A 25707-nucleotide genomic window follows, 5' to 3' on the forward strand; every position below is an offset into this window, starting at 1 on the left:
TCAAGGTTGTATCTGCAGATGGTTTCTGCTGTGCCCACATCAGTGCAAAGCTTGTTTTGTACTTATTTTTTTAATGCTCCCTTTTCCAAAATCCAGTGGGCAATGTGCTCTGAGTCATTTTTGATCTTACTCAGTTGCTGAGATCCTCTGCTAATCGGTAGGTATTATTGCACTTGCTCTGCAATGCTCACGTCTAATAAATCTCATACTCATTTGTTAAAATATTTAATCATTGAAATGGACTAAATTAACCAAATGGTCAATTTATCTAAGGTGCTACAATTATTAGTTGTCTTTAATACTATTAGTCCCAAATCTTATTGAACATAGGAAATGCAGGCTTAAAACGGACAAATGATTATTCAATCTAGTGTGGTTAAAAAAACTCAATAATTTACTGTTTCCAAATGTGAACAAACACTTTTCTAACGAAATTTTACAAATTAAAAAACCTTCTAGTTTTTGACTGTACAAAATCAGCAATTTCACAACATGGCCATGGGTTCTTAGAACTTCTGATAGATATGTTTTAATTATTTTGTGGCATTTAGTAAAAAACAAAACAGTGGATTTAAAGTCGTTTGCTTTCAAAATCTAACAGTAAATAGCATGTACCTTTTTTTTTAAAATTACCTGTTCTGATCTTTAAAAAGTGCAGCATCACTCTGGCTTAAAGCAAGGGTTTTCATGCTACTCTTCCTTGTATAACCCAGAAACAGGACTTTTGCACAACATCGGAATTGGAATTTATTTCTCAGTGACTTGTGAACTAAATGATTTTATGTTTTTGTTCACATTTTGGTTGAAAGATGTTGGGATCACATTAGTCCCTCATCCTTTAGTGCTTTAAACAGTGTATGGGCAAAAATATATGCTATGGTAATTTTAACAAGGGCTGGATTTAATTGTTTGATTAAGATTTCTTGTGAGCTAAAGATTTATCCGTTGAACCAAAATGTAATGAAAGACCAAAACCAAGTTGTGAGCATCCATCAGTTGGCAAACACTTTGTAAATTATAACCATTTTATTTAAAAAATATATGTTTTGAGGGGACAATGTTTTTTTCAGTTTGGCACATCTTATCCACTATACAGATATGAAATTGTACATATTACAATACAAAAGGAAAATGGGAAGAGAAAAGCATTCATTTTGCACAAAGAGGTTGGGTAAGAGAGAGGGGATTGGTTCACTTGTTTTTTTTTTTTCTTTTCTTTTTTTAAAATTATTTTTAGGCAGGGTAGGGACAAGGGCTAGAGGATGACAAGAGGAAACAAAAACAGTTAACAAAGAGCCAGAGTGCAAAGGGATGCATATTTCTACAAATTTTGTGGATTTTCAGTCTCTTAGTACAACCGTAGTCTTAAACAGTGAAATGTCAAATGATCGACAGAGCATTATAAGAATTCCATATATATCTCCATTTTTGGAGTTATCAAAAAATGAGGTCTCTCCATAACGTTTGCTGAATGACATTCAGAAATACTCAACTCAATTTGACTTTTGAACATGCAAGACAGTTTAGAAGGGCAATAGTAAAAGCAGTGCGAAGCTGGAAGAAAACTAAATTAGAAAGTGGAGGTGCTTTGGAGTTATGATCAGTGTATGCAATGGGTTTTCATTGAATTCAAACATGAAGTGTAGCAATTTTTGGTTTACATAAGCACTTTTTAAGTTGTTTTAGGCATCCTATGAGCATGTGCTGGAACACATTGACAAACAAGCATTCATTTAGAAGTCTGAAGCCAAATTTTGACAAGCTCAATAGAGACGAAGCCACAAATGGTACCTTCTGCCTACCTCTAGGGGGCATCAGCCAATAAACTGCATCCTAATTGTTCAAAACCAAACGTCTCGCATGAAGGTGCTACACTCTCAGAAGCATCCTGCCATCATAATTGCCGACTTTGATAAGCATATCTAAAAGTTGGGGAAAAAAGAGTGTTAGGAGTCAAGAATATGATTACATGTCATTCTTATTTCCAGTGTTAAGAATTTGATTTGAATTTTTTGACGTTCAAACACTGGATGGCTCATTAGTTGACAAGGAATGAAATTATTACTGCTGTGTGGTCAGTGTGCATTTCAAGCCCAAGATGCTGTTATTCGGTTATTCCTTTCTTTACTACCTTTACTTGCCCAAAAGGATGCTCATTGGTTTTAATGAACTAAGATATTACCCCGTAGTTATACCCCTTCTCCGTCGTCCCATCAATTCCTCTCAATCCCTCTCTCTCTCTCTCACCCTGCCCCCACTACCAAATTGAACACAAAGAAGTGCGAAGCTGCGGCAGCAGCTTTAGTCTGATGCTAATGCACATCCTCTCCCTGCTGCATACAAATGTGTCCTGACCCAGGCTTGCTGTTTGCTTATCAGTGGATCTCCATTTGCTCTCAGGGTATTGACCGCAGTTTAACTTGACACTTGCGAATGCTAACCTAGGAACTGTCATAATATTTATTATTCTCTGTAAAAGCATTTTCAAGACTGAAATGATAATTCCCCAACAAGAACAATGTCTTTAAAAAAAGGGTCAGTGATGTTTTTGTTTGGTGTCAAGGATGATTATACTAGAACTATTTTTGAGTGGTTGAACAGCTAAATGTTGCTGGATCACTGGTGTGGGTGACAGAATATTAGATTCTTTTTGCCTTGCCTTAATTGGTTCAATCTTGAGGCTGTCAGTCCTGATTAGTGTGGAAGCGGTAAAGAGCGTGGGCTACTGGGAAAGGTTTTATTTTCAGAATGAAATGCATTTGCACTGTTCATTGCCCTTTCACTTGCCACCTTCACACGAGTTCCTCTGTATATCGATCCTGGTATATAATAGCAAATCAGCAAATTGTACTTTACTAGGTTAAGAAATATTGTGGTCACATTTTGTATGGCATTTGAGAAATTGAGAATCCATGTACGGATCATTGTACATTAAAGGTCTAGTAATTTGTCCTGAAAGTCTAAGGTGAAGTTGACAACCATGAGTTTTTGCTAAGCTAAGCAGTGTGGTATATTGAAGATTAACCACAGTTGAACAATGCTTAGTGTGTCCCATAGGTCGAAAATTTATTTGTGGCGATTGGCCCTTGTGGGTGGGAGCTCAAACATCCAACAACTTGAGTCAGCTGCATAACAGCATTGCATTTACGAGCTAACGTCTGATTAAAGAGGTAATTTTTTCAATTTATATAATTGAACATAAATTCTCCATTCTCGGTACACACTTTGAGTTGCATTTCCACACAGAAGAACTTTTGGAAGGAATCCAAATTTCTAAAAACAAAATAATAATCTCTTTTTGGCTAAGTGCAGCTGTTTTTTTTTTTTAAGTGGCCACCCAAATATATTCTTTAAGAAGGGAACACTAAGAGCCTTTTGATCTGATGGAACAATATTGATTTATCTAACTGAATCATGTCTGATCTGGTAAAAGTAATATCATTAGTGTTTACTGAATAGAACTTCAGGGTTTCTCTCTTCCCAATAGAGAATTTATCTTTATTTGTAACATAACAATAATGACATTTATTTTACAGTCAGAGTTTGTGTTTGGTCTTCGTGCCCTTCAGTGTATCATAGACATGACACTATCAAACAAAACATCCTAAAGATTGATCCAATTCATTTCCCCAGTGATTGAGTGATTGGCTTACAGTGCCTGTGGTGCAGTTAGAAACATGATTTCAAATATTTACTTTTTAAAAGAAATACGACATAAATCACATTTCTTCACTTAATGTATTCTGTTAGCAGAGGGCCATTTGGCGAAGTAGTTTCTCTGTGCTGCAGAATATAGAGACAATGTGGAGACAAATCTCACAGTTTACAATTTTTCTTCTTTAAAATGATTGCCCCTGCCTGATATGAACAACCTTGCATTCATAGAAAAATAAATTTGTGACTATCTCTACATCTTTCCTTAACTGTCCAACCTCTGTCATTGTAGCATTCAACATTTCTCACTTATTCTCAAATCTCACTTGTAGAAATTATGCTTTTTACATAAACTGGAAAAAAATCAAAAAAGCAAACCCTGTATCATCTGAAATGGTCAAATGACAAACCATATGCTCTAGGAATAAATAAGAGTTCATACTTCACACTCTTTGTAAGGCAGTTGCTGACACTTGCACTGCCCATAGCCGTTGATGATCACGAGTGCCCCTTCCTCATGGCTGGGCTCATACTCATTATAGGGTACCTGTGTGGCTAGGTCTGCCATAGGCTGCCGCTGCTGGGTCCTCATCTGTCTGCGGTTCTGAATCGCCGAACAGTGGCGTATCCGGCGCAGGGTGGGAGGGCAGCACTTCCGTGAAATATACACAACGAAAATGATGAAAAAGAATGAAAATAGGAGGGCCATAGTTCCAATGATAACCCTATGAGTCATAACAGTGTTGTCCATAGCTGAGAAATCATCCGTTACAGCTGCCTCTTCCAATGGAGCAGTGGTTGCTTGAGCAGTGCGTGGTGTTTGTGTCGTGGTTGTTGTGGTAATGACTGTGGTAAAGCTCCCAAAATCCTCTGCATAGTCCTGTGTGGGGGTCGGCTGCATAATTCCAAACAAGGAGCTTGTCATCTCTGCAGCTGTAGTAGCGTCTGTGGTCGTACTAATGGTCTGAACAACCGGTGCTGAAAAATTCTGGCAAAGCTGGAATCCATAAACGGCATCAAGTATTTCCTCACCTTGGGCATATTCAGGACTATGGCAGAGAATGGAATGTTCCCACCTTCCCTTAAAGGTGCTTAGCCAAGTGGCCAGAGAGCAAATCCTTTTGGTACATTCCCAAAGGTTGCTAGACAGCCCAATGGTACCCAAAGACTGCCACATATCCATGACTTGAGGATCCAGACTGCTTAGTTTATTGTTATCCAGCAGCAAAATTTTTAAATTTGGCAGCGTTTGAAATACATCAGGCGTCAGGACACGAATTTCATTTCCTGTCAGGTCCAGCTTCTCTAAAGTGGTCCAGGTCCATTCCATGCCACATGTTAGGTTGCTGATCTTATTCCATTGCAGATATAGGAACTGGAGGGCAACAAGACGAGGGAAATGGGCCAAGTTAATCTTGGTCAGCTGATTATGTTCCAAGTGGAGCTCTTTAAGCTTGATGAGCCCAGCAAATCCATTCCGGGCCAGGCTCCGTAGACGGTTGCTGCTTAGGCCCAGATATTCCAGGCTGCGGCAGTCCCAGAATGCTCGAACAGGTGTGGTGCGAAGTAAGTTGGAGCGGAGATGGAGTATCTGGAGCTTCCTCAATCCATGAAACAGTTCAGGTTCCAATGCAGTCATCTGATTGAAGGACAGGTCCAATATCTGGAGGTTGATGAGGTGGATGAAGGTTGTGTTGGGCAACTTGGTGATACGGTTGGAGCTCAGATTGAGGTCCTTCAGTTTATAGAGCCCTTGAAAGGCATCCTCTTGTACTGTGGTAATCTGGTTGTGGTCGAGATGCAGCCAGGTGAGCTGGCTGAAGCCATAGAATTGATCAGGGCTGAGCTCAGTGATGCTATTGTGGCGTAGTGACAACCCCAGGGCTCCCTTGTCCACACCATCTGGGGGTGCCGTAAGCCCCTGGGTGTCGCAGTAGAACTGCAGGTCCTCACAGCGGCATTTTTGAGGGCAGGTTGTGCACGATGCAGGAGACAGCAGGCACGCTAGGAGCATGCTGATCACACACACGGCCGCTGGTGCAAGTCCCACCAATGGCCACCTTGAATGGAAACCTGGGTGGGTTCAAAGACAAGAAAATGAACTGTGGGGCGGGAAAGCTAATCTCTGCAGAGCACTTATTACTAATTTATGATGGCGATTGTGCTTTCTGTGTATGCTCTCAGTCTTTACCATACATATAGCGGTTGAATATTTTGCATTGGCAACTTTCACAATTGATGTAAACATAATACTTGGATGGAGATGTCATTTACTTATTCATCTAATGATCAGTCACATGCATGAGCTGGACTTTGCTCGCACTGTTTATATTTAGCCTCTTTGGCATTTTGTGCTCTGCAATTCGCCTTGAATACAAATTTCCTTGTCATTTATTTGTCAGTTTTTTGCTGCTTGTTGTTTAAATGACTTGCATCTGCTGTCGTCTTTTGAATAAAAAAATTGATTTAGGGTTTTTTTTAAATAGCTTTTTTATCACTTGAGAGGTCATCTGTAAAATACTAACGGTTTTTAAATCGTATGTCTTTCCAAGCTGTGTGCCGGTGACTCAAAGAAAATGAAGGACCATTGCAGTAAATAGACTTGGCAGAGGAGCTTTTAGTCCTCAGCCTTGCTCACTCTTACTTGTATTCTCTATTCATGCCCAGATCTGCCATATAAAAGGAGCTAACTTACCCATTCTTTTGTGCACATCGGAGGCTGCATTCAACTGTCCTTTTCCGCAGACTCTTGGAGCAACCAGATGGAAGAAAAATCCAAAGGGAAAAAGCCCTTTTGAGTAAGCACAAAAGGAATCAGCCTCTTTGGAAATATAGCAATTCTGAACCCACCCAATTGAAACAAAATATGAAATTCCATGTCCCAAGATGATGTTTATTCCTGTTAGTTGCTTTTGTCCTTTAAAATCCAAGCTCAAAGAAAAGGTTGAATCTTTCTCCTTCAACCCACAAATCCTTGAAATAAATAATTATATATATTTTTTTAAGTTGATCAGTTGCATCCAGAGCGACTCCAGCGAACAGACCCCCCCTCTCCCTTTTTCTTCTTTTTCTTTTTTTTACCCTTTTGTTTCCCTTCCACCGCAATGATGTCAGCTCAGACGGTTAATTGAAGATCAAGTGTTTCTCTTTCATTGCTGTGGTCTCCCAACCCTAACTTGTTGATGGCAGCCAGAGATCCTGCTTCCGACGCCGGCTCAGTCTCAGCATAGCCTCTGCAGAGCTGTGAGCGGAGCCCTCGTCTGCTAGCTGAGACGCAGGGAGAGAGAAAAAAGCAGAGCAGGGAGTCAGGGATGTTATTCTGTGCTTTTTGTTGCAGCCACTCACTGCTACAGAGTGGTGGCAGCCTGGCGTCGATCATCACTACTGTTTCTCTCTCTCTCTTTTTCTCTCCCACACACACAAACACCCTCTCACTCTCTTGCTCAGTCACTTGCTCTCTGCTTCATACACAGTGCTTGTGCACCTTAGTCTTCCTCCACCTCCCCCTTGCATCCCCCTTCCCTCCCACTGGCTCGTCACCATCAGAATATTGATATCCTGAACGTGTTGCGGCAGCTTGCTGTTGAAATTAACCACAGCTGTAAATCTCAGCCTCGCCTTGCTGTTGTTCTGCAGGCACTATGTATGAATGTATGCGAGAGACATAAACAAAATAACATAACAGTGCCGGGTATAGTTGGTAACTTGTGGCTCTAGACAACAAAAACACGAGCAAGGTGTTCTGCATAGCCTTATCTCTGCACAAGAGTGGCTATACTATGTTAATATTAACATACTAAGTCTAGCTTTTATTCATAATTTACATATCTTGAGTGCAGTGTCTTTTTTGAGCACTGGCATCCAATGTATGGCCAGCTGCTCTGAAGCTTAATTAGACTAGCTTTTAAAATGTAATGGACAAGGCTGAATACTTGGTTGCTGATGTGAAGCACAAGGTGAGATCAGAGCAACAAACAATTATTTTCTTTCAGACTTTGAACAAATAAATTAGATTTGTAGATTTGTTAAAAGAAGACAATATTTCAGAACCATTTAGAGTGTTGAGGAGAATGGGATGTCTGTAGTTAATTTCTAGCCCTTACAGTCTTCAATTATTTAATGTGCTGTGCTGTGTGAGCTGTGAGGGCATTTGCAGTAAGTTTGATTTGAAGACTACATAGAAGAAAAAAGCATGACGCACAGATAGTATTGTCATTAACTTTTTCTCTCTGTCGTATTTTGCCTTCTATTTTACTCTTACATCTTTTATAAAAACCCAGCCTTAGGTTCCCCTACGTGATTCATATGTGCTAATTTAATTTCCCTACAGTAAAATTATTTTTTCAGAATCCTGTTGGACCTGTTACAATCAGTTGTATGTATTGAAATCCAGTATTAGAATGTCCATTGTTTAAATGATAGTGGAAAAAATGGTTTTGTATTTTTCAGAACGTCAGATTCGAGTACTGCAAATCTACCTTGTTTCACAAAGTCTCTGAACTGCATGCCGAACTTAAAAAAATATTGACATTTTTCAAATCCTCAGTTAACTTCATTACAGCAGTTTCCAGCTCTTTCACACGTCTGGCTTTGACTTTCCAAGCCATTTGACCTGCAAGCTGCTGTCATTCTGCACATGCATTGTGGTAGACTCCCATGTGGACCATTCTGCAGAATGGGTGAAAGGAATACATGGGAAAAACACTTAAACCTTGGAGAGATATTCCCTGTGTTTGTGTGCTGGCTTTTCATTGACAATACAGGATTTCTGAAAAGCAAATGTGAAAGGAAAAAAAGGTGAAATTATAAATGGACACTCAATTAACTGAGCTTTCTGAAATATTAAAGAGCAATGTTGTGGAGCTCTGTGATCATTTGACACTTGGAGCATACTTTATTTCCATTGAATTTTTGAAATAATCCAGCGGACTAGTGGTTTTGTAGAAAGGGATGTTCCTAAAACTGTCCTAAAGGAGATGGATAGAGACTCACCTGAGTATCATAAAAGATGCCGCAGAGAAACTGCCTCCATAATGAGCACCTGAAGAAGTGCTTTAGAACCCTCTGGCGTGGAAATGAAATATAGGCTAGGCATGAATGAAATAGGATTGAAAGAGTTGGGGCAGAGCAGGCTAAAGCCCTACACAGCACTGCATCCAGCCGGCACAAAATCACAGGGGATTAGTGGTGTTGGAGCTCCCTGGCCCCTAACTATGTGCACAACCCCCCAATGGGCAAAGGGCAGTGGAGGATGGGGTAGGTCAATGCCACCACCATCCTGGTATTCTGTTGCACTTGATTTAAGCATTGTAAAGGGGGTGAACAGCCCATAGTCCAACTGGTTATTTGCCTTTTCTCTGTTGCCCTTTGCTGTTCATCTAATTTTGCTCGAGTTTTATGATTCTCCAGTATCGCTGCATCTGTCACTCTCTGTTTTTCTTTCTCACTCAATCTCTCCATCTTTCCTACAAGTTTTATATTTTCTACTAATGCCTAAGCAGTTTGCAGAATGTAACTGAACATTTCTGCACTCATTTGGGCATCGACTACTGCGTAACACTTCACTGTGTAACTACTGGCTAAACTGTTGCAATGTATGTTATTTACACATTTATTCATGCGTAAGAAACTGTAACCTTCCACATATTCTCTTTGAAGATGAGAATCTCTACACTATGTGGAGAGATTAAAATATTAATTTTAGTGTTGCTCTACATTAGTGCTTAGTTGTTGTCACAGCCTTTTTACAGCTACTATTAATTTATGAGCAAACAGTGCACTGTCTCCATTCTGATGTAGATGCAATTGAGTATGCTTTTTTTTTTACTTCAGTTGTGCATTTTCAATCAAAAATGGCATCCAAGCTGCTGTTTGCACCCTAGGAATGGAGAATTGTGAAAATACTTACCTCTACAGGGAGAGCAAGTGTTTTGACTGACATGATTGTGAGGTTGTCTGACTTTCCAAACATGGTCTTGCATACAGTAGCAGTAATGTTGTAAGCCATCTCTGACAGTAACCAGTCCAGTCCAAACGGCTTTTATACAGTTTCTGCTTCCAGGAGCTGATGTTGGTATAAATGAAAAGTGGTGGAAATCACCAAAATCCCCTTTTTTCAAATTAGGAGCCTTGAATGACATTTTGTCTTTATTGAATGCTTAGAATTGTAAATATAACAGAATGTAAACTATAATGACTTCAAGTGTGACAGCTCTGTAGTTCTGTAAATAAGAAACTTTGCCTGCATCACAGGTTGCTCTTAATGGTTTAATGTGATACATTATGTAATGTTGTGTGCAGCATCCACCAAGAGAGCTGTGGTGGCAGGAATTCTTGGATAGAATTAGCCTTTCTCGATTCATGCATGAATATCATTTTGGATTTGAATGCAGTTTGCAACCAACGGCAGCACTTAAGAGGATGTAGTGCACATGAATTATAGCACTGATATACTGCGAATCAGCTGTTTTTTAACCCAACTCCCTTCTCCCAGTGCATGCTTTAAGTGTATATTATTAATTGTAACTGTTTGCTGCTGCTTTGTGCTCCATGGATCGCTCACTGTGCTGTGGGTTGGGAAATGATTCCAGCGTTTATTGGAGGTCAGTGGGGCACTTTTGACAGCTGGCCTATGTAGAGTACAGAAATTATACGTGGATCAAACTGACTATCTGCAGAACAGTAACTGCACTTATATTCACAGATCAGTTTTGGTCTCACCGGAACCTAGTACATACAGATAAATGAATAATTTGTTGATTTGCATGATGATTGCATCATGCAAATCAACAAATTATTCATTTATCTGCCATGGGATTATTCACCCACTGAGTTACAAAGTATAAATTCTGTGTCCACTAGCATCTCACAGCATAATAAATTGCCCACATGAAGCTCTTGAAACAGTCTTGACTTTTTATCTTTTTTGAACAACAGACTTGAATTTTTGCCTTTTTATTTTCATTTTAGAAAGCAGAGACACATAAAGTAAAATCCAAAATGGATTGCTTAATAACACTAAAACATTTTGATTTATCTAACAAGCTTATTAATGTATAAAAAATTAACTAAAAAAGACACCAAGTAAGAGGGAGCAATTATACTATAAAGGAAGCATGTGAGAGAGAGATGATTTAAAGCTGTGAACGATGCTATTAATTATGAGATCGGATGCAATGGTGTGTCTGCAGATTTGTTCCATTTTGCCAAGTCTAGACTATTTAATCTTTTCAGGTTGGGACACGGATTGATTAAATTCAATCTGATCCGTAGGCTTATCAGGGTATATGTTATATGAGCTTCCGCAGCAAATTTGTTTGTCGACATAGCTGCCGCTGCACCGCACTCCTCACTAATTCCTCTCATTGTTTATGTTTCAGGCGGGAAGGAAGGACAGGAGTGATGCTCTGAACACAGCCATCGACAGGATGACAAAGAAGACCAGAGACCTTCGCAGACAGGTTTGTTTTGCTCAAGCTTGATTTTTTTCCCCCCCTCACTATTTGTTCAACTTGCCTCTAAACCTCCATGTTTGTGCTCAATGAACCTTTGATATCAAAAGAGATTGCTACCAAAACAAATACTTTATCCATTCAGCTAAAATAGTTGTCCAGCTGTCCTTTCAAGGCTGGTATCTGTTTTGTATAAGAAATAAAGTGCACTATGTAGTCACGTCAACAAGCTGTACAACAAGACATCAGGCCATATGCACAGGTTATATATTAGTTTAACAGTGTCCTTTCTTTTCTTAATTTCTCATTTCACAGCTGCGTAAAGCTGTGATGGACCATGTCTCTGACTCCTTCCTGGAGACCAATGTTCCCCTTCTGGTCCTGATTGAAGCTGCCAAGAATGGCAATGAAAAAGAAGTAAAGGAATATGCACAGGTGTTCCGTGAGCACGCCAACAAGTTGATCGAGGTAATGTAATATTTTACGCTTTCACAGTCAAAACAGGCTCTGACCCAAATACAGAACAGTGACATTTTTTCTTTCCATCTCCTCAGTTCTGGACATTTTAGTTTAGCTTACAGGAAGCTTCAGTCTTCATTCTACGTTCTACTTCCTCGTTCTCTCTATTGCTTTGTTCGAAGAGATACTCTTGTGATACAACTTTAGGATTACAGTGCCTGGAAAAACACACAATTTTGGGTCTTTTTTTTTCTGTAATTAAAACAAAACCATGCACATTTAAGTGATTTCAGTTCATATGTCTGACACAGACAAAACACTTCAGAACTCTGCTGGATCAAATCGGATGCTGTGATACAGTACTGAGCTGACAAACAGAACACTTCTGGAGGATTATAGAGAAATTCAGCAAATTTTTAAGCAGATCCAAAGGAGTGAAACAGCCACAACTCAAGGAAAAGTTTCATATGTAATCAAATCTGAGGAACCTATTCTGTCTGTTTGCAGAGTGGGTTTTTGCATATCATTATACTTTTTCCTGAACTGTTTTCCAGCTCAGACATGTATGCTTAATTTAGTTATTGCTTAATTCCTCTAGTATTGCAGCTTGCAACTGTGCATCATACAGTAGTTTTTCAATGTTACAACAGCGTCATAAGTGAGCTGGTTGTGCTTGCACCGCTGTAAGTACGGATAGGTGTTTGGAGAGAAGCAAATACTTCATAGATCTGCTTATCCTAGAGGCATAAACGACATTTATTTTATGGCATGGACACCAAACTTCTAAATATGGGAATTAGAAAACACAGAGATTAATTTTTAATGGTTAAATCAGTTACTGGAGAAGTAATTTAAGAATTGCTTCTGGGTTACCATAAGGTGATTTTTGCACAGAGGAGCAAGTTTTAGGAATATTTTTTTCTTCTTTTTTTTAAAATTCTGTAGTAATGTATGTATGGCAACAAGAAAGCAAAGCAGGGGTAGACTTGAATAGGCAACAAGCATACAGAAACATTTCTTGTGCTCATTAGTGGTCCTTCCTTTAATTTCTTTACAGTCTGTGTCACAGCGTCATATGCTGACATTTCAAAGTCACTTCTCACCATGGGCAGATAGCTGCGAGTGTAGCTGGATCAGTTATTCCAGCCAGAGCAGGGCAACATGCGCATTCACCAGGGGAACCGCTGAAGCATCAGTGGGAAAAGGGGACCACGCTGGGGAGTAGACCCTGAAGTAGCTGCTGAAGGCATTAGTGTCAGATGTGGCATTGGAGCATGACATCGGTGGACTTTGCTAATGCTTGGGTGCTACTTCTGCTCCCAACACTTAAAGTACAGGCAGAACAGAATGCACAGCTTTGGTTAAAAATCACTCATGTTGTAGAGGATTTTTATTTACTGACAAATTCTAGTAATAAGTCTTTAAGTACAGCTTAATGTACTGGAGTTCCTTTCTCAATGAACTTGATGGTGTTTGCATTGAAATATGCATTTTGTGTGACATCTATGCAAGCATGGAGGACACAGGCCTTGAAATTGCTTTTCAGCAGCATATGTGACAAAACAACTGTACTCAGTAAATTAAATAAAAGAAGAAAAAATTCACTGCAAGAAATACTGTCACATAGTTCAAGTAGTGGCTGATTGTGAAAGTTTTCACTCTTGTGACTCAATAATTTGCGAATGTCTATTTAACTTGTGAAATCTATTAGGAGTTATCTTAAGTCATTAAGTCTGCCTTTTCTCTGGTAAGTCGCTGCCCTATTTTCCAAGACGACACTCCTCTGACTCTGACCTGGTGCCTGAGTGCTTGACATGATGTCATTTTGAAGGCCACGCTCTCGCGAGTAATTCACGTCCTATTAACTCGACGTATCAGAGTAGATACTGAGCAACATAGTTATCTGTAGTTTACGTCAGTACTCGTGAGTACCCGACCTAGTGCAGGACTCTGCTGCGAAGGTGGAGACATGCGGCGATGGTGTATTTGCGACAATAAAAAAAGAAAAGAAATTTGAAGGAGCGGCGGCTAGCATCTAGGAATGATGGTCCGTCACTCCTAAATGAATATAAAGGAAACACTGTGTGACGTAAACCTAAATATTTTACTTGCACAGTCTGCATATCTGCAAAGTAGAACTGAGCTGCTACTTGGTCTAATTTTTACTAGAATATTCATCAGTAAAAGAATATTTTGTCACATAAATTAGAAATGCCCGTTACATATCCAAAGAGGATCACTGGAATAACATGCGAGCATTGGGTTTGTTGTTAGAACTGATTAAACTGGAATTCCACTAACTTAATGTGATGCATCATCAATTTTGCTTTTTCGTTTCAGTTTTAACTAAACTTAGGGCCAAAATAAAGTCATTTTTCACTCATTAAGAAAAACAGACTGCAGCCAATATTGGTATAGTGGACATGAGTTAATTAAAAACAAGACCGCCCCTCTGTCATGCTGGTAGTTAAGTTTTAAGAATTTAACTAAATCTAAATCTGCCTGGTACCTTAGTTCAGTTGTTACTGCAAAGTTCTTATGAATTAAACTCAGATCTTTTATGATTCCTTGCAAGTGCAGTAGCACACATTGTAATGCAAACTGTGTGCTGGGGACAGTTTGAAAACCTCAAGGTATCTTTTTTTTTTTTTTTTTTTTTTTTTTTTTAAAAGCATGTGTTCCCGTTTGATAAAAAAAAAATCATGGTGAGACAGTTAAGTTCACATTTCTGTTTTCTATTAAAGCCCCACTCAACTGTATAGAAGTCATGAACACATTCTAATGGAATTTCAAGATAATGGCAGTACAGAAAAGACATGCAGACAACCAAATTAATTTATGTTTAAATGTAATTTGTAGAGGAGAAAAGATTACATCCAAAAGCAAAGTAGAGACAAGAGCATATGCACAATTGAGTTAATCTCAGTTGAAAGCGTATTTGTTAACCTAAATTGAAGCTAGTATATGGGTTTGTGAGTTGAGTGTACTGAAGAGGTCATTGTTAAAGCCAAAATCTCATTTATAAAATACTATTATTGCGTTCAGCCACAAATTTCAAGCTCACCACCTGTTCAGTAGCTGATGTAGTTATGTTATACTTTATCTGCCCTGACATGTGGAAGCTACATGTCTTAACGCATTTTGGAAGAAACTGTCACCTTTTTCAGAGCAGCCAGTGTTGTTTTTTGTCATTTTAGATTCTCGATTTTTTTTTTTAGCCCAAGCTAATATGAATGGCATAAGTATACAGTGAAGCATTCGATCATTTTGCAGGAAAAACATTCCTGTACTGCAAGCCAACATCAATGCAGTCGACTGAGCAATAGGTAATTCACAGTAGAACTCCTTGCTTTCACCTCTGACTGAAAATGGTTGACATTTCCCTGCTAATGCATCCTGCAAAGTACACACTGAACTGTGCTATAAACTGCCCTGGAAGAGAGCCATTGCCAAGCACTATAGATGCAAATAAATGGAGTTGCAATGCCTGAAGTGAAAGGTAACAACATATTTGGTTCTTTATCACATGAGGAATGAATGTGCAGTATGTCCTCTGTTCAGTGGTAGGAACAGCAAAGAGCTGTCAGTCTGAGGCTCTGTCTGGATGACATCATGAGTTGTGCAAGTGTAGGCTGCCCTACGGCAAGTGGCCCATTAGTTCACACACATTTGTTTGAAAGCCACAGTATGACTGACCCATATTCAGAGAATGAAAGGAATAAAGACATGGATTCAGTTTGAGATGCATCAAGCTTTGGGGTTTTCTCAACCAGACAAAGGGATAGCAGTGACATCAGATAGGGGGTTAGTTTATGTTATTTCGATGAGTTCATGTTTGTTTTGAGTGCCCGTTCTTTTGTGATTATGAGCTTCGGGATTAAAAAAAGCTGCTATAAGTCCAAGATGGGCAACATGACAAGTCAAGGTGGAGAGACGCCTCAATGGGCCACTGATCCAATGGAGTAGTGTAATCAGCATTGCCAGAATTTACTGGGGGAATCCTACTCAGTATTTTAGTCAGAACATCGTCCTAAAATTGTTCTCCATGCATTTTAACAGACATATGTCCTAATATATTAGGACAGAAGATTTAACTTGTTAACTAATGGATGTTCAAATGTTATGTCTTCCCTGTGATAATAAAATAATGGAAGACTTTTTTTCTGTTAAAATTATAACAAGAATGTAGAATAAGCTAATTTCATGTCAGTTTTTAATCACAGGACACAGTTTGATCAAGTTCCCAGCCTTTTTTTTATTAGGAGAGAAACCATAAAAGGAATACAACCTCACATTTTTACCACTGATTTATTTAATGTGATGATGATATTGCATTTTTAGCTACCAAAACACATTATATTCCTCCCCCTCCTGTGTTCTCTCTGCTCCTGGCAACCAAGAGAAATATATATGATCTGGTATCTGCCCCTGTTTAGCTTTGCTTCCTTGAGTTTTTTTTTTTTTTTGTCTGGATCTTCTAAGCATTTAAAGTGGTTGTTAACATGTTTCTAAAGAAGAATATGATTTGTGTGGCATGATATGAGAGATGCTGTGATTTATTGAACCTACATACTGTTGGAATGTTGAGGCAGCGGTAGTACATGTTTCTAATTTTTGCTCTTTGTCTTTTCATGTGTGTAAAATCTGCATAAGGTTCATCATCTTATTCATAGACTCTCACTGATAGCATTTCCACTAAGCCAGTGAACTGATTGCTAGTTAGCCCCCTGCTACCTAGATGGTCTCTATACCGAGACAGTCGTGGAACATGTTTTGATCAAACCAGCTTTGTCATGTCCTCCATTTAAAATCTACACAAGGTCCATCATGTTATTCATAGACTCACAAAGATGGTATTTCTGCTACGGCAGTGCACTGATTGCTCGCTATCCCCTTCCACCCTGGACCTTTCTATACTGCGACAAGGCCATATCTGTTATAAAAACGAAACCGGCAACGTTTTCCAAAGGTTACCATGTGTGGCGCATTCACTGAAATGAGTGTAGCTTTCTCTGTGCATCATCTCTGTTGGATCACATTTGGCTGTGTTTCAGCTGAGAATTTAAAGAACGGGTTCAATAACATCAGTGTTTACTGATTCATTATTTGTAAGGCTGTTATTTACTCTCTAATTTATGGTTTTGATTAGGCAGAGATTAAAAATCAACAGAAGTAGTCTAGTTTTGCTGCTGTTTTCAATTCTTGCTCTGGTCTGATAAGAATATAGAGCCTTAATTTCTCCCAGGTGTCTCTTATCAAATGAGCCCAACATGTTCAATTTGGCTCTAGTTTTGCAGCTTTATAGACTAAATTGTTTTTTTTTTTTTTGGTTGGCAATTTAAGAAAATGGCCAAGGTTTCAAGGAGTTCCAGAGGTGGATTGGTGAGAATAGTACAGAATGACAAGACCATGAAGTTACATTTTGTAGGATTCTCTGTCTTTTGTGTATCTGCATAAATAGAATATCTGAATTACTCGTCCTTTCTTATTTTAAATGACGAGGCATGTTTGTTGTTGTCAGTAAAATGCATACAATTGATGGTCTTTTGTCTTTAAAGGGTTGTGTTGTAGGATCTTTAGTGTTAGTGAAGACATGCTGAGATTATAATAGGGCGGCATGTCTTTGTAGCTTGACAAAGCTGCTGTTGTATTTTTCTGTCTAAAGAAAGTGAGAGTTTAAATAGGTGTACTTTGGGAATTGTTTGCATAGACTCTGCAAAGTCTGCCTCCCTTGACTCTTTAAATGGTTTTGTACTGCAAGTAGAATGTCATTTGTTGACTTGAGGGTAGGATTTCATTGTTGGGCTTCCTCCATTGTCCCTTCATGCTGAAATGGCTGCTTTCCCAGTGGTTCACAGTGAGAGTCAGTAAAAGCCGATGAAAGATCATGAAAGCAAAAACAGGTCTTTCCACAAAGTGCCAGCTTTTCTTTGTGTAACCACTCTGTCACACCTCCTCATGGATTACTGAATGTTCTCCCTGTGGTCCTTGCATGTGTTTGCATAGTAATGTGTTTATGTCAATGTTTCAGTGCTTCTCATCAGCAAAGTTGCTCAGGAAATTTGAGGTGGAGGCTGGTATCTTCTTGTGGAATTGAAGAGACTGAGGAGGAGAGGATCTTTCACACTCTGTCACTCTTCCACTCCTATAGGCAGTGAGGCATTCCTCCACCAGCTCTTTAATGGAAAATCATTTTTCCTTTTTTTTTTTTTTTAACAGGCCTTCTTCTATGGGCATGTTTACATTTTTAGTAGTATTTTATCTACCAGCTCAAACCATCCCATTCCAGAACCCAGTATACCTGAGAAGGACACAAGCAATGCAAATATCCCACAGATTACAAATAAACCTGTCTCATTTTGACTTGAAAGTAATTAAATAAGTAAGAAAAGTGTTTTAAAATTAATGCCCAAACTGGCCATCGAAAACATTGGCTTGATTTCTAAATGCAACTCTCTGCTTTGGTTTTGTTTAAATCTGACATATGGCTGTGAATGTATGTGTTTAAGTGCAGTGTATGATCATAACTGACAGTTCTGTCACTCTCAGTTTTAGACATTATGGTAAAAGTAGTATTTTATTTACATTGTGGGAGATGTCTTACTGCTGATGTTGTTTTGTGACCCAGATCTCTGTAAAAATTGCAAGCAAAATATAACAGATTGATGACTGAAAATAAGACCCAAGCTGTTAAAAAAAACAAAAACAAACTTGCAGTCCCCGTTCCTGATATAGTGCCGTCATGAGTTGTTTTTTGCCTTTGTAATTGATTATGTTTCAGCACATTTTCTGTCCATTGGATAATCCCATTTTGGCACAGTTCTTTGTATCCATTCTGTTTCAGTATTGTTGCCAGCACATCCCAACCAACAAATGGGAATCTTCAAAGTCTCTGACCTAAATTTTTGTGAATATGAGTGCATGCATAATGTTACTCTGGAAGATGCAAGAATATGAAGAAATAATTGTAGCAGAGCTTGATTTGTTGGTCAATACATTAAAATATACTCTCAAACCATAAATGTTGACAGCTGCAAGCGAGACTTGCTTAGCTCAGCGCTCCAGTTCTCATTCTGCTGGTCTGTTTTTGAAAGTGTCAGGAATATTTTCTTCACCAGGAGTGTAAAGGCAATCTAGAAGAACCACATCTTGAGTTAACGGTTACAACATACAGTATATTTGCATGTCGTGAAATTTGCTTTTTGGGGGTGGGGAGGGAAAGAAATGCAGAACTTTTATTTTATCTATTCATTCAATAGCTTTGCTTTTGTTTTTCCTCCTACTTTTCTGGTTCCTCCCTCTGTGCCATCATATTGTATCATTTTAGCAGCTTTATAAATTAATCCTCAGCAGTGGGCTTGTATTCCACAGGGATTAGTTGTATTGCAGAGCTGCTCCATTTCTGATAGAGAAGAATCCCTAAACCAGGCTACCATAATGAACTTATCCAAGTTTAATTATGTTTCTATGTTTTGCTTTTTTTGTTTTCCTCAGAATAAATCTGTTTGAGAGTCCCCTGTCTTTGGCTAAAAAATAGTGTTTGTGTTTTCTGTTTAGGTGGCCAACCTGGCATGCTCTATTTCCAACAATGAGGAGGGAGTGAAGCTGGTCCGCATGGCAGCATCTCAACTGGAAACGCTGTGCCCCCAGGTACCTAGCTGTTTTGCCCCAGCTTTTACCCAGCTCACTGATTGTGAACATCTTTGAGAGCTTGCACCATTGTCTTTAAATACTAGCACAAGGAATTTCTAAATATAAAAAACATGGCGTTCTACAGCCTACAGGCATCAGCAGACAATGATTAAAATCACATGTCTAGCTTTTTTCTTATTGTGCAGGCATTTAGTTCTATAACCACATTTTTAAATTGCCATTTAGCAAGTACCACACCTTAATTAGGGCTTAAATTAGGGTTAAATTCAGATAAATCATAATGCAAATAAAAGATCTGAATTGCTTGTCAATCTTTTGATCATTGAGCTTGGCTTTTCACACACCTTACCATGCTAATTACCAGCCCCTCATCTGTACTTGTAGGCCATGCCAGCTCTCTTCACTGTGCTGCTGCTGCTCCTTTTAATCTCATCTAATGACTTCCATTCATCCTGAGCTTTGATATCCACAGATGTTTCTTCCCCCAAAACAAGCAGCTCTTAGTTTTGTTCCTTTCAGTCCTTCAGAGCACTCTGTGTCTATAATCACTCCAAGGAATGAATTTGCCTGCTGATGCAATCCTCACGTTGAGGTGGGGGAATAGGGGGTTTCGTGCAATCAACCTATGCTAATGTTGTGGCTGAGGGCTATGCTGTAATTGAGCTTTAATGGTTGTAATTGGGTGATTACAGGTGATTAATGCAGCGTTGGCCCTTGCTGCCAAGCCCAACAGTAAGGTGGCCCAGGACAATATGGATTTGTTCAAGGAGCAGTGGGAGAAGCAGGTCCGCGTCCTCACTGATGCCGTTGATGACATAACGTCGATTGATGACTTCCTTTGTGTGTCTGGTAAGTGGTATTTATTTTGCATGTCATAGTCATGCTGGTGCAAAAGAAGTGTTTCATTCTGTTGGAATGATCTGCATCTTTAAAACTGTAAGAACAGGCAGTGCATGTTTTATTGGTAGACAACCCTTTGGTCAGTATTACGATTGCTCAGACAATTTAAGACCATTCTTAGTAGGAGGTAAAACACCTTTAAACAATCTGCAGTGCTAGTCTTTTTCTGATGAGAGTCATCTGTACCACGGCTGATTGGGCTCTACGGAGCAAAGCACAGAAGCATCAGCAGAACTACATCGGGAATTGACCTCCTGTCACGTGTTTAAGCACACAAATGGTTTGTCGGGCATACCCTTAAAGAGTTCTCATTAAGCATTAAGCAGAGTGACTTCTCTCACCTCGAGCCAAGGATGGACTGTAATTTACACAGTGAACATTTGCATTTTACAGGCACCCCATTAATAAGCAGTGTGAGAATTTGTCTTCAGCCCTCCGTACTATGTACTGGAGCTCCACAATGGCCCTTCTAGTTTCAGGACTATGCAAACAGCGAATGAAGACTGAAAATTTCATGACTGTTTTTTTTTTTTGTTAGTTATAGACATGTTTCATCTTTGGCTGAAGCATGCTGTGGATGGAAGAAATTAAAATATCATTTTAGTTACATTTCTTGCTATTCAAAGTTGTTTTCGACGTGTTTAACTACAAAGTATGCACTACTAGCCGCACATTGTTTCATGTCCCCAGAGAACCACATCCTGGAAGATGTGAATAAGTGTGTCATCGCTCTGCAAGAAAAGGATGTCGATGGTTTGGATCGTACTGCTGGGGCCATTCGAGGCCGTGCTGCCAGAGTTGTCCACGTTGTCACTTCTGAAATGGACAATTACGAACCTGGAGTCTACACAGAGAAGGTCTTGGAGGCTACCAAGCTTCTTACTGACACAGGTACCGCAGAAACATAATTATCTAATGGTCCAAGGAACACTTATGTTAAATCCTGCTAGTAGTTGGCATCTATACCTAAATGCTATGAAATACCTGTTAGGTGTTCAGATAAGAATGACTGTTGGAGCTTAGACACCACCTTGAGCGTCAAGGCAGACGTATAAATACGGTTACCTGTAGATATGTGAAGGAAGAAATATCCGTAGCTAAGAGTAGAGAAAACTCCCATACACTGTCATTTACTTGCAATGAAGTTAATTGGAAATACAACATTTCGATTGGCCTTCATCGGTTATTTCTAGTAATATTAATTGCATTAAAGGACAGCGTATGAAAGCTCTTTCTTCTCCTAATTAGATACACTTGAATTACTTTCTCAACTTTTGAATTTTTGTAGCATATTGTATATTAATTCTGCACATGTACAAGGAAGTTCATGGATACCTTAAAATGGAAGAATCTGTGCTTTATTTTCAATAACTAATGTCAATGATTGAATGCTAATGCTGCATAAAAATATAATGTGGTGGGATCTCCAGGGATCTTGAGTGATGGCACAATGTGATGAGACAAGATGCCAAACATCCCTGTCAATGAGGCAGGCATTGTAAACTAGTGTGGATGCATCCTCTTAATTACCTGGACCCATCCATCTTGATGGGTAGTTCACTTCACACCTGCTTTGTTGTCTTGTACCAAAGCCATGCTGAAATGTCTACTTGTTTCTCAGAGGTCTGCCCTTAATGTGGCTGTTGTTACCTTGCAAATTATTGTACATTTGAGTTTTAGTGGCATTTCAAAAAGCAAACTTTAGCACCGCTAGAATTCAAGCTGAGACCATTTTCCGCCTTTGCACTGTTTAATATGCCACACTGAGCTATCCAATCTCTGTCTCAACTGACTTTACTAGACTGCACAGCAGTAGCTGTTCACTTTTCAGATAGAATTAAATATACTAACCCAAGTCATTACAGCCACATAATGTAATATTTTTGGCTTGTTAGCTTCCATCACCAGAAAGCTAACAAAATGGCAGAATTAATTGTTAGTTGTCAGATTTGAAAATGGTTTGGGCTTCTTGTGGGTGGGCCTATTAACAATCAGGAAATGCAGGCTGCAGTTCAAGCATCATTTCATTCTAGGCTCAGAGAGCCACTAAGTGCTGGTCACACAGACTGTTGCTGTCACTTCAGTCAGACAATAAGGTGATCAAGGTAAATAAGATTAAGAATTTTGAATTCTTGAGTTCATTTCATTATTTGGAATGTCTTCTGAATTAAAGTCCAAATGTCTTCCCCTTTAGTTGCAATTCATTTAAAAGCAACATATTGACCACAGTGAAAACACATCTTGAAGTCTCTGCATCAGCAGCTGTTTGCAAGATGTGTGACAGCCGCAGAGTTCATTAGCTTTCCATTTAACATGGATACCAATGCAGCATTACTGCTTTGTGAATTGAGTCGTTTGTGAAAGACTAAAGATAATAATGTCTGACTGTAAAAATCCCAACATGACCAGACATTCACATTTCTTTATAACATAATTTATATACAGAAGCCTGCAGGTTTAAAGAGTCTGTAAGCACACAATCAAATCCTCTATTTTTCTTGATCCAGCTGCTTCCTCTCTCCACATCTACATTGTTACATCCAGTGCTAGCTAAACCGTACATACTAAATCTGAAATAATAATAATGCAGATGTGCCAGAGAACCGTCCAGAGCAGTTGTATATATTATAACTGTCAGCGGGGAAGAGTACATATCCGCTGGGACAGCTTTGTGAAGCCTTCTCTTATGTCAAATCAAAGATTTGTTCTCTTTAGCTTGGTTTAATGTTTCCAAGCAACTACTGAAGGCAGTACGTAGAGTAGCAGAGCAAATTCCCATCTGTCAGTTTAATTTAATCACTACACCTTTTAATTATTCATTCAAAGATGAATATCTTCAGTTCAGCTTAAGGTTTTTTTTTTAACAGAACACAATTGGTTCTTATTAGTGTCTTTGAGGTCACAGATATTATTCACAAAACAATATTTTTCCTGTAGACTTACTGTTGATGGTTTATGTCAAATACTCTTTGATGACTTGCAGTTTCAAGAGGAATGTCATAAAACACAAAGCTGAACCAAGGTGAACTGTTATGGTGAATTCTCACACTTTAGTGCTAATGATTTCATAAACCCACAGGCTCTGTTTTGGTTATGTGTTGGAGGTGGTAGCTAGAGAGAGTGGGTTTATGCAACATGTTGTTCTGACTTTTTCAGATATTGATGAGGTATAACACTGTTCACACTGTGCTGTCTGTAGTCATGTTATTTTCCTCTCTGTATTTTAGGGCTGAATTTTTTTATCTGCCTTTTTTCTCTTTTCCCATGCTTCCTTCCACCCTTCGCCTCTCTTTCTTTCAGTCATGCCACGGTTCACAGAACAAGTGGAGTCTGCAGTGGAGGCCCTGAGTGCAAATCCCTCACAACCTGTGGATGAGAATGAGTTCATTGATGCATCCCGCCTGGTATATGATGGCATTCGGGACATTCGTAAGGCTGTCCTCATGATCAGAGTAAGTTACACAGGTTTTTCTGTACATGTTAGACCCTCCAGAGAAACGCGGGCTAAAATCCTTGATTATGCGAATAAATATGCGGGGTTTTTATGTCATTTTATGTGGGGAAATTGCGGAAAGTTGCAAAGTATGCGAATAGTTGTGAAATATGCAAAAATATGCGCGATTCACCTGCCGTCTGGCCGCGGAGGGATGTGTCCTCTAATCAGACACTGGGACTGCTGCGGGGTTACTGGACTGACAGCCTGTGCTTTGGGAGGGGGAGAAGCTCACAGCAGCACCTGCTGCTTGTTGAAAACACAGTAACTGCAGAATGATCCGAGTTTTCCTGTCAGTCTCCAAAACGGCAGAAAAAGTCGCTAGATTGGTGGCTAGTCGCTTTTGACAAAAAAAAGCCGCAAAGACACTTTGGAAAGTCGCTAGATTTAGCAAGAAAGTCGCTAAGTTGGCAACACTGGCGCCGCGATCCGCATCAGCTCGTGCTTCGTGTGTGTGTGTGTGTGTGTGTGTGTGTGTGTGTGTGTGTGTGTGTGTGTGTGTGTGTGTGTGTGTGTGTGTGTGTGTGTGTGTGTGTGTGTGTGTGTGTGTGTGTGTGTGTGTGTGTGTGTGTGTGTGTGTGTGTACTGATGACGTCAGGCCGGGCGTCACATGAAAACTCACTCACAACTCCATTTATATTGGTTATAGTTTTCTCATTTAATGCGGAAATGTGAAATCAAGCGGGACCCGCATATTTCTCTTTTTTTTTCGTGGAAATGTGAGATTCTTGCGGGAATTATGTGCTGTTTTGCGGGAATTATGGGGCCTTTTGGGAAATAACTGACCCCCGCATAATCAGCCGCATTTTGGTGATTAATGTGGGAATTCATGCGATCGCATAATCGCGTTTTTCTGGAGGGTCTAACACAGGGGTGTCAAACTCAGATCCTGGAGGGCCACTGTCCTGCTTAATCAGCTTATCATCAAGCTCTGCAGAAGCCTGATAACGAGCCTGATCATTTGAATCAGGTGTGTTGGAAGAGGGAAACATCTAAAACATGCAGGATAGTGGCCCTCCAGGAACGGAGTTTGACACCCCTGGTCTAACATGTCATGTGTTGGTGTTCACCCTGCTAGCAGCTTGAAGTAGCAGCAGCAGTATACATATTTTTTAGATTTAATGATTGTCTCCCATCTGTATTAAATTCTGGCAGTGGAAGTTCCAGGATGTCAGGAGTAAATAATGCTACTTAGCTTCAAGATTTGTTTTTAAGTATACATAAAGTTTTGCCTTTCATCAAATTAAGAAGCTGTAGGCTACACAAATCCTGTGTAAAGGCTCAGATTTCTTCGACCATTAACAGACATTAATGGACGTGGCTTAATGTAAAGCATTTGAGCTGTAGCCATACACTTCACAACATTGTGGGAGTCCTTGGTTACTGTAGTGTAACGCATGCGAGTGGTCTCTGCACCAGATGCTCCTTTTAATTGTATGTGAGAAACTGTATACGTGCGGTCCTTCAAGCCAGAGATTAACTTGTCTCAGGCATGAGCCGACCTAATTGACCAGACTTGCAATCTAGTGTAACAACCGCCTTAGTTGTCTGTGCGTTAATGGCTTTTGCTTGAGTAGAACCATAACTGCGACAGATGGTAGTTGGGTACCATTGAAGCGTTACCTAATTGACTGACAATGAGCTGACAACAAAACCCATTGCATCTGTAAAGAGAAAGAAAAGTACCGTTCTTAAGGCCTTACAGTGTAACGGGCTTAACAACTTGAAGCTGCCAAATTTAATTTCTCATATAGGAAGTAAGCTGATTTGCTTAAACCACTTTTCATATACAGCGGTGCCTAATTATATACTTGCTGTGTTGAGTGTCAACGTGCTGGTTGGTTGTGTTATGCCATCTTCCATTATTTTCAACACTTTAATCTTTTGAATTGGAATCATTAGTCCTGACATCACATTTTGTGTTGATGGTAGTGCTGTTCCTGGGCTCCCATTAATAATGCTGCTCAGACATAGACAAGAAAACAAATGAGAGATGGACCATTATGCAGCATTTGCATTATAATCAGCAACTGATTTAGGATTGAGTTTAATTGGCATTCTTTAGTTGGACTGCAAGCCTGAGAACTACATTCAATT

The 25707-nt window shown here is 39.4% G+C and overlaps 2 protein-coding genes across 3 annotated transcripts in view; one reads left to right on the forward strand and one right to left on the reverse strand.

Annotated features, from left to right (window-relative positions):
• Positions 1-25707, forward strand: part of ctnna1 (catenin (cadherin-associated protein), alpha 1) — an 84234-nt gene that overhangs the window by 34628 nt on the left and 23899 nt on the right. For both annotated transcript variants that reach the window (XM_022205942.2, XM_022205943.2), the window contains exons 8-13: positions 11034-11114; positions 11421-11573; positions 19122-19214; positions 19910-20066; positions 20808-21008; positions 23418-23569. In XM_022205942.2, coding sequence (XP_022061634.1) covers positions 11034-11114; positions 11421-11573; positions 19122-19214; positions 19910-20066; positions 20808-21008; positions 23418-23569 — 837 coding nt within the window. The remainder of the gene's footprint in view (positions 1-11033; positions 11115-11420; positions 11574-19121; positions 19215-19909; positions 20067-20807; positions 21009-23417; positions 23570-25707) is intronic.
• Positions 993-7074, reverse strand: lrrtm2 (leucine rich repeat transmembrane neuronal 2). The gene is made up of 2 exons (XM_022205945.2): positions 6350-7074; positions 993-5727 (listed from the first exon to the last, which is right to left on the reverse strand). The coding sequence occupies exons 1-2, from the start codon at positions 6351-6353 to the stop codon at positions 4091-4093; spliced, it is 1641 nt and encodes a 546-aa protein (XP_022061637.1). The 5' UTR covers positions 6354-7074; the 3' UTR covers positions 993-4090.

The sequence above is a fragment of the Acanthochromis polyacanthus genome, chromosome 10, assembly GCF_021347895.1.
Source record: "Acanthochromis polyacanthus isolate Apoly-LR-REF ecotype Palm Island chromosome 10, KAUST_Apoly_ChrSc, whole genome shotgun sequence".
Lineage (NCBI taxonomy): Eukaryota > Metazoa > Chordata > Actinopteri > Pomacentridae > Acanthochromis > Acanthochromis polyacanthus.